At 37.9% G+C, this 12,476-nt stretch overlaps 1 protein-coding gene across 9 annotated transcripts in view; it reads right to left on the bottom strand.

Moving 5' to 3' along the window:
- Positions 1 to 10,132, bottom strand: part of LOC143240562 (E3 ubiquitin-protein ligase SH3RF1-like) — a 68,870-nt gene extending 58,738 nt beyond the window's left edge. For 3 of the 9 annotated variants that reach the window (XM_076483199.1, XM_076483200.1, XM_076483207.1), the window contains exons 1-2: positions 8,286 to 8,341; positions 6,521 to 7,002 (exon numbers count right to left, since the gene is read on the bottom strand). In XM_076483199.1, the coding sequence (XP_076339314.1) occupies positions 6,521 to 7,002; positions 8,286 to 8,334 (531 nt within the window). In that variant the 5' untranslated portion in view covers positions 8,335 to 8,341. Of the gene's footprint in view, positions 1 to 6,520; positions 7,003 to 8,285; positions 8,342 to 8,791; positions 8,893 to 9,386; positions 9,510 to 9,759 lie in introns of those variants that run through there. The other 6 variants (XM_076483202.1, XM_076483205.1, XM_076483201.1 and 3 more) reach the window with 6 other exon arrangements.
- Positions 10,133 to 12,476: the final 2,344 nt, after the last annotated feature.

The raw sequence follows: 12,476 nt of genomic DNA, 5'->3' as shown, positions 1-12,476 counted from the left end.
ACTCCTTAGGTGGAGAAACCAGCAAGAATATTTGACTCTGGGATGTTCTTCAAATCCCTCTCAACAATAACTCCTCGTGATGAATTCAAAGTAACATGAGATGTAACCTCGACAGGTATATCCCCAATTGCCTTTGAATGCAACAGGAGTTCACAATGTTGAGATGTGGATGCTTCCATTGATATACCACCAGACTGAAGATTCTTTATTGACTTTGGAGAGCCAGCAAGTCCCTCTAGTCCCATCTGAATGAAAAAGGGAGACATTTGCCCTAAAGGTTTGTCTGAAAGTGAATGCAATATAAGAAAATGAGGTACAACAGGAGGTACAGATGGTGAGGACTGCTGCTCAGAATCTTCAAGACATGGTCGTTTACCTACAGACTGTTTTTTCACTATTTTATTAACATTTTTAATTTGAGTATCCATAATTAAAAAAGAAGCCCTACAACGGGATGCACTACAATGCCAAACAAGGACACTACAGAAACTCCAGGGTTTCGTGAGCACTATAACCAAACACCAGCAAAAGATACAATGTCCACAACACCTGTTGAAAACATCTAACACTGATACTTGGTTGACCCTAGCCCAAGAGGACCAGCTGACTGACCCAAGGGGGGCCACTCCAAGGCTCCCCGTCTACAGGAATTCAAGACCAAAGTGGTGTGTTAGGGTTGGGCCCCTTGACCACCACGATCCTCTTCTCCCCTTCACGGGTTGCCATGCACGGCAAACACGTGGGTGGATGTTTAGATCCCAGAAGAGATAAACTGAAAGAATAGAACCTTCCCTGGGAGGTCCCCTCACCACATACAGGAATTCACACAGAGAGGTACCCCTCTCCAGAAACATAGCAATAACATCTCTTGTTAGAGGAAGTAATTTTCTACTTCTAACCAAGAGTACACCTTCAAAACCACATTTATTTATTATTACAAAAACAGGTGCATACTTTGATTGATTGATTGATTTAGTGTTCCATGGCCCAAAGCAGCTAGGCTATCTGCGCCAAATGTCCGGTAAAAGGGTAAAAATAAATTAAATGTAGTAAAATACAGAAAAGGAAATGAAGGTAAAACAAAACATCATTCAAAAACAGAAAAAGCATAAAACCAATGTTGACACCAAGTTTACAATGGTAAGAGAGAAAGCAGAGTAAAAGAAGTTGTAAAGTACTTACTCTAGCAAAATGATGATGATCATAACCCACCAGGAAGACTAACAGGTAAGTTCAAGAACCACTGTCAGTCACCTGAAGTTGGTCTTTCCAGTCCTGGTTCCGGGTTATGTGTCATTATGGCCAGTACCAAAGAGTAAAGTAATAAAAGTTTAAAAGACATGCAGTAAAATTGGAATAACAACTCACCAGGCCAACTAACAGGTAGTTCAAACGGATAGTTCAAACAGCAGTGTTAGTCACCTGAAGTTGGCCTTTCCAGTCCTAGTGTCGAGTTATTTAATGTTCTGGCCATTTTGCAATGTCAAATTGAACTAGAGAGAATGAAACTGTGAAAAGGGAACCACAATTAAAAAGGTGTAATGAATAAATATCCAACACTTAAATGAGATTATAAAGATTAATGGCCATTAAAAAACTAAAAACTCTATCAAGGTGGACAGTGTCACCATCACCAATAATACTGTCCAATGTTACAGATAAACCCTGGGAAAAAACATGTTTAAAATATTGCCGTCATTGAGAATCGTAATGATGGCAAGAAAGTAAAATGTGGCTGATAGTGATTTGAGTGTAACACAAACTACACACTGGTGCATCAGTTCCAGATAAAAGAAAACAATGAGTTAAAAAACTGTGACCAATGCATAGTCTTGTTAGAACAACTTCCTCCTTCCAAACCTTACGGAAGCTAGATGGCCAAAGCCCAATATAGGGTTTTATTTAAAAAAGCTTGTTGTCGTGTTGCTCACTCCAAGTGGACTGCCAGCTGGCACGGAGCCGAGCCTTGAACACAAGACCATAGTCCATGTACAGAATAGGCACGGTGGTGATAGTGCCGGAGCAGATAGATTTAGCTGCTGTGTCTGCAAGCTCATTCCCGCGAATACCAACATGGCCTGGTATCCAGAAAAACTGGATAGAAGTAGCAGTTAATGAGAAATGGGCCAGTCAGTTTTGAATGTCAGTGAGAACAGGGTGTGCGCCAACGTGTAGCGATTCCAGGGCCAGTATAGAACTAAGACAGTCAGTATAAATAGTGCAGTTGGAGTACTGCTCAGCTTCAATATGATCCAGGGCAAGAGATATGGCATACAGTTCAGCAGTGAACACAGAAGCTGTAGAGGGGATTCTGTGCGCAACCACCGAACCACAGCAAACCATAGCAGAGCCCACTGAATTACCTGATTTGGAACCATCTGTATAAATGGGAATGGAATGATTGTTTGAAAGATATTCATTAAATAAATGATGGTACTTCCAATCTGGAGTATCTGCCTTTTTCAGATGACTGAAAGAAAGATCACATTTGGGGGCTGTAATAAGCCATGGTGGGATGGGCTGACCTGTGGAATCTGCAATGTTATCCAAGGACAGACACAAGTCATCCAATTGTGCCTGGATGTGAAGGCCAAATGGAGCAATGGCAGATCTGTAAGATGGAGAGGGGAACAGAATTGTAGTGCCCATTGACCTTTTGAATCCTGTCCCATATGACCTTGGAACTGGTGGTAGAAGATATGCTAGTTGTGAACTTAATCCAAGATTCCTTCTGGCTTTGACGTCTTACCCACCTAGCATGTGCACGGGCCCGTTGGAAAGCTATGTGGTTCGAAAGTGTGGGATATCTATGGAAAGTATCCCAGGCCCATTTATGAGCCTTCCGTGCAAAGTGGTAAGCAGGATTCCACCACGGACGAGGATATCGTGGAAAACGTGTCGAGGTTTTAGGAATACACTGAGCAGCTGCTTGTATAATACAGCCAGTTACCACTGCCACTCTGTTGTCTATTGATGGCCGATTCACGATGGCAGAATCAAGTTCTGCAAGAGCAGTGAAAGTGGACCAGTCTGCCTGATCCAGCTTCACCGGGGCAAGCGGGTAGAGTGGCATCGACCACAGCCAGTCTCTCTCAAAAGTATAGGAAAATGATCACTGCCAAGTGGATAATTGTGAACCCTCCATGATAAATGGGAGAATAATGAAGGGGAGCAAACTGAGAGATCAATAGCGGTAAAGGACTGACTAGGTGCATGAAAATAAGTGGAAAAACCAGTATTGAAAAGAGAAAGATTGTGATCAGAGCACATACGCTCTACAGAGCGACCCCTTCCATCAATAACAGCACTTCCCCAGATGGGATGATGCCCATTAAAGTCCCCCCGGAGTAGAAAGGGAGACGGCGACTGTTCAAGGAGAGCATCAAGGTCTAATTGATCATATGTCTCTCCAGAGGACAGGTAGAGAGAACAAACAGTGATGGTATGACCCAAGGAAACACGGATGGCTACGGCCTCCAAGGGTGTGTTGAGTGACAAAGACAGGGTGGGCACATGCTGATCAACCAACAGTGCCACCCCTCTATGCACTCGTCCATCACACAGACTGTCATTTCTGTATAAAGAAAACTGCCAAATGGTGACTGTATCAGCAGGTTTTAGAAATGTTTCTTGTAAGAAAAGACATACAGGATGGTAGGAAGCAATTAGTGTTTTGATATCATCCAGATTAGAACATAAACCTCGACAGTTCCATTGTATCAAGGTGGCCATTTTTAATGACAGGTAGGCAAAGTGGCTGGAGAACCCTTCTGTTTACGACCACGTCTTTTTTCCTTACTGTCCTTATTCGGAGGAGGTCTATCAACCTCCATGGATCCTGCCCTGGGTTGTTTGGGCAGGTCTTTGTTATTGGAAGAGGATTCCAGTGACTGAGGATGCGAACAAATGAGTGTTTTGCCTCTTGGGATGGGAGAAAAAGATGCATCAGAAGAAATGCCTGTATTTGAAACTGAAGGATGTGAATCTTGAGGTTTGTTGGAATGTAAGGGAGGAACAGAGATGGGTGTAGAAGTCGATTCATCAACCTTTTTAACCATGGAGATCAAAAGGCTTTTCATTTGTTTTGAAAACGATTCTCTTGGAGGCACAGAGAGATCTGTCTGCACTCCCACTGTAGTTGTGGAACAAAGTGCAGCAGCATATGTCCGAGATAGAGTGGCGGGCAGCAATTTCCAAGCCTCAGGATAACTAATGTTACGAGCTGTTTTCAAACGCTGCACCTCTTTTTCCTCCAACCACTTTGGGCAAGAATGAAAGTAGGAAGGGTGAGAACCATTGCAGTTGATGCAATGTGGGTCCATGTCACACACATAGGCATTGTGGTCCTTGCCACCACAACGAGCACATGTCAGGGAACCACGACATGATGTCTTTGAGTGGCCGAACCTCTGACATTGGAAACATCAGAGAGGGTTTGGAATGTATGGCCGTACCCTGCAAATTAGATAACCTGCCTTGATGGTGGCAGGTGCACGTGATGCTGTAAATGTCAAAACGAAGGTATTTGTTGGCAGTCTAACTCCATCTTTGTGAGTGGAGAGACCAGCGAGAATCTCTGACTCGGGGACGTTCTTCAAATCCCTCTCAGCAATAACTCCTTGTTATTAATTCAAAGTTGCATGAGGTGTAACCTCAATAGGTATATCCCCAATTGCCGTTGAATTCAAGAGGAGTTCACTGCGGTGGGTTGTGGATGTTTCAACTAATATGTCTCCAGATCGAAGCTTCTTTACTGACTTTGGAGAGCCAGCAAGACCCTCTACTCCCTTCTGAATAAAAAAAGGGGACAATTGGCCTAAAGGTTTTTCTGAAAGAGAATGTAATGTAAGAAAATGAGGTACGTGTGTTACAGATGTTGAAGATTGCTGCTCAGAGTCTTCAAGACGTGGTCGCTTACCTATTAACTATTTTTTCACTATTTTATTTAAATTTTTTGAAGGAGGATCCATAGGAAAAAAGAAAAATTTCGGTACCCACTGACCCCCACCCACCATGGAGCCCTAGGAGGAGACGCACTGCAATGTCATGCAAGGACAATGCAACAATGCCAGGGTTTCGTGAGCACTATACCCAAACACCAGCATCAGGCACTATGTCCACAACACCTGTTGAGAACTTCCAACACTGGTATGTGGTTGACTCTAGCCCAAGTGGACCAGCCGACTGACCCAAGGGGGGGGCCACCCAAAGGCCGCCCGTCTACAGGAATTCAAGACCAAAGTGGTGTGTTAGGGTTGGACCCCTCAACCACCAGGATCCTCTCCTCCCCTTCACGGGTCGCCATACACGGCAAACGTGGGTGGATATTTAGATCCCAGAGAAGGTAACCAGACAGAACAGAACCTTCCCTGAGAGGTCCCCCTCACCACGTACAGGAATCCACACCAAGGGGCACACTTAGACCAAACCTGTTTCATTCATAATTATGCAGAATGAAAGGAGACAACAGTTAAATATATATATTTAAAATATTCATTCCTAGAACACATGGTGCATGTCAAGTTTAATTTAGTATTTTATAAAAATAAAATATGAATTAATGCATATCCACATACTGTTCATAGTGTAAGATACTGAAGATAATTATAAAACAATATACAACTCATATTGTTAAAATGTAGAATATATATATATATATATATATTCTACAAAGCAAACAAGCCCAAACAACAATGAAATCAAAACAGTCCCCAGGAAAAATGCTACAGCGTCTCACGTCCTGCTCTAAACACTTTTCATTCCATTACTTGTACAAATTACTTGTACCCACTGCTATGCCAGTGGGTTTCTTTGTTTTTCATAAAAGTAAGTAAATAGGGGCAAGAGAAAAATAAATTAAGATGTGTTGATTTTTCATAAATTTATATTAATTTAGGCAATATTTTTATTCTAGTATTGATGTAAGTTAATTATTTTTTAAAAGATTCATCAATTTAATCTTCCTAAAATAAGAAAATTAACATAATCCAGGAACGTAATTAACAGATTCCACTAACTGCCCAAGTCTAGTTGTGTCACTTGTGAATGTTTAGGGCCAACATTTTCAAATTAATTCTGTTATACTTTTGAAAGTTCTAATGAAAGCTCATATTAACATTGGATTAATTTTAGAATAGAATGAAAGATCTTTTATTAACTCACCATAGACTGAAACTAATGTAAAAACTGACCAGACTGAAAGTGACCAACAACTCACATCCCAAGAAAATATTGTGTCTTGCTTATGCTTAACTAGTGATTTCTAGTCTGTATTACCACCTCGACTGGCCCAAAAGTTTGACGACAGGCAAACCTTCTGTTGGCTTTTCTATCATCACATTTTCATTAAGTTCACATGAACCTGAAAGCACTTACAACAAATTGATAGTTTCTAGTCTGATAATATAATAAAATCAGTGTGTGTTTCAAGCAGTGGTGCAACTTCCCTTTGTTATGTTTACTCTGTCCCACACACTTTGTGTTTACAAGGTACTTTAAGACGAACACAAAAGTAACTTACAGGGACTTGTCTGGGAACTATTCTTGCTTCTCCTCCACTTTTTGTTGCAAATTGCCACACTGAAGGTGGAACAGGGGCTTGAGGGGCAGGTAATGCTGCTGTAGTTACCAGTCCTACAGAAGCTATATGTTGTGGAGTGGTTTGTTTTTTATCCTGATGTTCACCTCCTAAAATGTTGGTTTTACTAGGCCGGGAGTTGTTTTTTAGGCCTTCTAACAGTCTCACAAGCAGGATGTTAGCAGGAAGGTCGTCAACCTGCGTCTCTACCAACACTCGACACTCGGGGCAACGTAGCTCCTTATGAGAAGTGACTATTTCCTCCAGACATCGTTTACAAAAAGTATGTTGGCAAGGTAATACTTTACTGGTGACATCAAGTTGTTCGAAACACACAGAGCACTCTAAAAGGTCATTCAGGAAAGACTCATCCATGTCAGCTATTGGCAAGTGTACAATCTTTGCTACACATCTTGGTTTATAGTCTGTAAAATATAACCAACTAAACTAACATCTTGGAAAATACCAAACACAATATCATTCATTTACATTTAAAGCAAAGTAAAAATCTCCGATTTCTTATAAACCTACCTTAAATATAGCTCTTCACATATTAACCAAAACAATTTTTAAAAATTCAGAATTCTTTCACATGTTACATCATCAGAAAAACTTCTACAAGCTTATGCTTCTATCGACTCACTCTTCATAGAAATGTTGAAGAAAAAAATCTTTGATTACACTCATCTGTGTTAAAACAGAAGGTCAAAACTCTATAGAAGTTTTTCTTTGGAGGTTGGAAAGAGATTGAAAGAAGGCATCATTATAGTAACTTATTGTACTTCAGTCAACATGTTGGTATTCTTCCTTTAAATAGTACTGTGCAGAGTAATCCAAATGAAATCTCACTAAGACCTCATTAACCCTACATGTTACCAGCTTTAAAGGGTATGAGCTTAATGGAAATAATTCAAAAGAGGGCTATAAGGATGGGATAAATTGCACAGAGAGAGAGAGAGATTAATATCTCAACATATTTTCTCTTTCTCTCAGAAAAGAAGGGTTAAAAGTGATTTTGACAAAGTTACAAGACATTAGAGGAGAGTGATAAGATAATATCCTTCAATTTATTTGTATTTTATTCTGAAGACAATAGGACCCAGGTTTGATATACATACGATTTAAGAGCAACAGTGGCACTTCAATTCATCTAGGGCACCTCATCCATTAAACTATTATTAACAAATGTAAACTCCAAGCCATCTCTTCTCATTCAATTATTTATCAATTCTTCCTATTAAATACCTTAAATTTAATACAATAATCACATCCTATCATTCTTGTACTCAAGTATTAAAAAAATAATGTATCAACACTATAAATTCCATTAATAATGTTAAATATCTCATCAGATAATCCCAAACTATTATCTTTTCAAGCAAAAAAGAATTTGAGAAAATTTAACCTGTCCTCTTATCAGTGATGTCAAATAAACACAATATAACTGTAAAAAACACTCAAATACTAAATAAAGAAACAAACATAAACAAATACAAAATTAAAGAAGCCTTACTTATACAACAACTCAAGCCCAAAATAAACCAATATAAAGGAACACCTTTATACCTATATTAAAAAATGATATAATAAATAATAATGAAATAAATAATATAAAATTATATATTCAAACATCTAAGCACGCCCTCTGCATTCTGACACTCAGTTACACAACCCCTTTCAAACATGTGGTCAGCTTCCAGTCAGTTACCTCTTTCTTTCTTTGTGAACCTGATGATGACTGAAGAAAGTCGAAACATTGTTCGCTCCTCTACAAAAAAAAATTTTCTCAACCCAAAAGAGCCGTTTTTACATATATATTTTTCAGTTCTCTAATGAAAACCTTTCCATCTTAAGTATCATCATGGTACCCTCCTCTGAATTAATTCCAACAATTCAATGTACTTTTCGAGGTAAGGAGCCTGAGATTGCACACAATATTCTAATATGACCTGACCAGTGACCTATACAATGCAATCATAACCTCTTCACACTTGTAACAAATATTTCTGTAGATACAACTTAAAATCCTATTTGCTCTACCACTGATAATAAAACACAACTGTGATATCAAAAGAAACTGTCCAACCAGAATTCCAAATTTTTTTTCTCCCAAACACTGTTAAAGTTATTCTAATCAAAATTGTACTGAAATTGTGATATCCCACATACATTACCTTGCACTTATTATAAATAAAACACATCTGCCAAACTTACCAAATAATCTAAATCACTTTGTAAATCAGCAGCAATCTCCTCACAGACATCAACACCCAAAACCTTTAATATCCTTGACCAACTTAATTAATTTATTAATCATTCTTTCCTCTGTCATTGATTACAACCAAAAGAGCAAAGGTCTTAAAATTGAGCCCTAATAGTTCCCTATGATTGAAAAAAACAGTCTTCAATGAAACAGATTACTAAACTGTTTAATGTAAACACTCACATAGTTTAGTCAAACTCTTTAAAATATAAATATTGCAAAAAAACCATAGAAAATCATCTAAAAAAATATGCTCAAATACCTGATATAAACTGAATATTTTAAATACCTTGTTGCAACCATGAAGAAAGCGATTGTCTGCATCACATACTAATGTAACAATATCAATGACTTAGTACAGTAGCATCATGATATAAAAATAAATTAATGAATAATTAAACAAAACTAAAATACAACACCTTAATAATATTATATCACAACTTATTAAAATAAAAAAAATAGCAGAATGTTGTGAAAAAAAGTTTAAAAAATGTTATCTTTCACTTTTATACAGTATAGTATGTGACTGACTTAAGGAATTGATACCTTGATATATAACACACGAATGAATACAATCGTACAATACAGGAATTCATACGCTACACAACAACCCAACAATAACCTCCAACGTAAAAAGACATAAAAATTATAGTAGTATCCAAAACAAAAACAATACAGTATTTAATCAATACCCATCACAATGTGCTAATTAAGAAATGTCTTACGTAATCACACTAATGGAAAATCAAATAAGACAAGCAACTAAAATAAACAAAATGAAAAGACAAAACAACACTAATATAATAAAGTAATTGTAAATTAAACTTATATTAAATGGGATCATATAAATATAAAATATTAAAATGCCTAAAATCTTTAATAGCCATATTACATTTATGAGTGAGTACAAAACCCTTACCTACTCGCATACAAATCTCCAACGGCTACATTTTTACTTAAGCCTAAGTTAAAAACAGGTTGAATGTTCCGACGTTAAAATTATCTAAAAGTGATTACGTATTTTTACTTCTTATATAACGGCTTCAGCGCCCAGAAAAAACCCCAAAACACCAGCAAATTTAAATATAAAATACTTGTGCATAAGTCTGATGTTTAAAAAACAGCTGACGTAAATAACAACATATTTACACAGACCTACCTCTTTCATACCTACTTAGATGATACAGCTCAAAATACAAATATACTCTGACTTGCCTTAGTAACACAACACAAATACAATCTTCACACACACAGATTACTGCTTCACACAGGCTGACGAGAATCCTATCGCAAGGTTTCAATATATTATACGATTTTTAATTTAAAATAATATGAAAAATTTATGTGTTTATAACATTCTCGAAATAGAATTTCTTATAACTGACAGAGCCATAGAGTAGGAATTTAATTTTTGACCACTATATGAAAGGGGCGATATTAACACATGCGTTGCATAGGCTATTCTGTTCCGTGTGAGGGATTGAGAAGAATCAGTTTGTGCTCTTCCTAAATGAATTAAGGTCTCCTCAGTGAGTCACAAACACCTCTTTTGATCTTCCTGTCTCTCCCCGATATTTATTTTACAATATTTATGAGTTGGTGTGAATAATGCCCCTTTGGGACAGTTTTGGGAAGGATAAGTCTCCCAAAGCCTCTCATACACGCTACCCCTGAACCCCTCCTTATCCATACCCCCGGTAATTGGTAAGTTTTACGTCTGTGGCTTTTAAGTATTATAAAAATAAATACTCAATGTAAAACCTCTGATCGAATTGTTATTCTTATATTTTTGTAGTGACTGCAGAGCATGTGGGGATCAAAAATATAGTTATCTCCCAATTTACCCACTTGTCCTTACATTGGTGTTGTTCGTATGGCACGGTAGTTAAAGTGCTCGACTGCTGTGTCTGAATAGGTATTCGGTCTTTGTGCTGGGGAAGGTCAGGTTCTATTTAGAACTCTTCATCCGAAATGCTCGACTCACAATCTGAGGGACACGACCTCGAATCCCGTTACCGAGCATGTTTGTTCTTTCAACTGTGGAGGCTTTATATTTGATGGTCGGTTGATAAAAGAGCAGCCCAAGAGTTTACGGTAAGTATAGCTGAGACTAACTGCCTTCCTTTTAACTTATTACTTCTGAATCAGAGATGGCTATTGCAGATAGCATGGAGCAGTTTTGCACAAAAACAAACAAGTAGTGGTCCGCATATTACAAATTTCATATAATACATGATCAAGAAAATTGTTTTGATTAGAATCTTTGATTATTTCTCATTCTCTTAAAATAACACCTGATCTGACTACGAAATATTTGTGTATCAAAAAACAAACAAACAATTTAAAGCCTAGTCCACGTAATGATAATAAATTAGTTTGATAACCCCCTTTAACTATTGTGGTTTGGTTTGAATTTCGCCCAAAGCTACAAGAAGGCTATCTACTCTAGCTGTCCCTAATTTAGCAGTGTAAGACTAGAGGGAAAGGCAGCTAGTCATCACCACCCACCGCCACTTTTTGGGCTACTCTTTTACCAACAAATAGTGGGATTGACCGTAATATTATAACGCCCCCACGGCTGAAAGGACCAGCATATTTGGTGTGACGAGGATTCAAGCACTCGACCCTGGGATTACAAGTCGAGTGCCTTAACCACTTGGCCATCCCAGGCTTCAACAGTTATGAAAGTTTATACCCGGTGAAAACCCTTTAGGCCTGTTTAAAGCTACGCTAACGGTACTATACTAACGTATAAATGATTTAATGAGTACAACTTCACGACTGACAGATTAAGCAACTGAAAAGAAACAGACTGATTTACCGATAGCTTAAACAAAAAGAAACTCTCTGACTGATTTACTCTACCGATTAGTAACAGCACTTTTTATGCTTCACTGAACCTCATATTTACTATCAACGTTTCGAATTTACTAAATTGTTAACTGTCTTCTTACACTGCTAAATTATGGACGGCTAGCGCAAATAGCCCTCGAGTAGCTTTGCGCGAAATTAAAAAACAAACAAACAAACAAAGAAGAGTGACCATCTTTCCTGAAGTACAGAATATTGTATGCTTAAGTTCCTACTCCTGACCCCTTGTGACCAATGCGGACTCGGCACATTTGTACATGACCACTGCTCAAAGATCCCCCAACCACTCGGAAGAAAATACCTAAACGAAATTATACACGTAGGAGGGGAGCAATTGCCCAGAAGGCTGAACGAATGCAACCTGGTTACGCTGTAGAGCCCATAAATCACCTACAGGATATATCTTCATCTAATAAAAAAATAGCATAGTTTTTGGCTTCTCTAAATATATATATATACCTTGATACATTCTGAATGAATGAAATAATAATTTGAGTGACAACTAATGTATATTTGTTACACTATAAGCTTAATACATAGTTGTTGTTATTTTATTAAAGTTTTCGCTTATATTGTGAGCTAAAACGGCTGCTGCTATGATTTTGCCTTGTTTATGAGCTTGTTGCTGTCCTAATTTAGGATCTTGTTAACAAGTTCTTAAAAGAAAAAGAAAAAGTCTTGACGAGGATGTTTACTACAGGACATGTGCTGTTTCTCAACGCTCCTGTGTGTACTTAACAATTATAAGCATAAAAGTAATTCACT

This window comes from Tachypleus tridentatus, chromosome 13 (assembly GCF_004210375.1).
Source record: "Tachypleus tridentatus isolate NWPU-2018 chromosome 13, ASM421037v1, whole genome shotgun sequence".
Taxonomy (NCBI): Eukaryota; Metazoa; Arthropoda; class Merostomata; order Xiphosura; family Limulidae; genus Tachypleus; species Tachypleus tridentatus.
The sequence above is the reverse complement of the archived record's forward strand: the minus strand, read 5'-3'. Positions and strand labels throughout refer to the sequence as shown.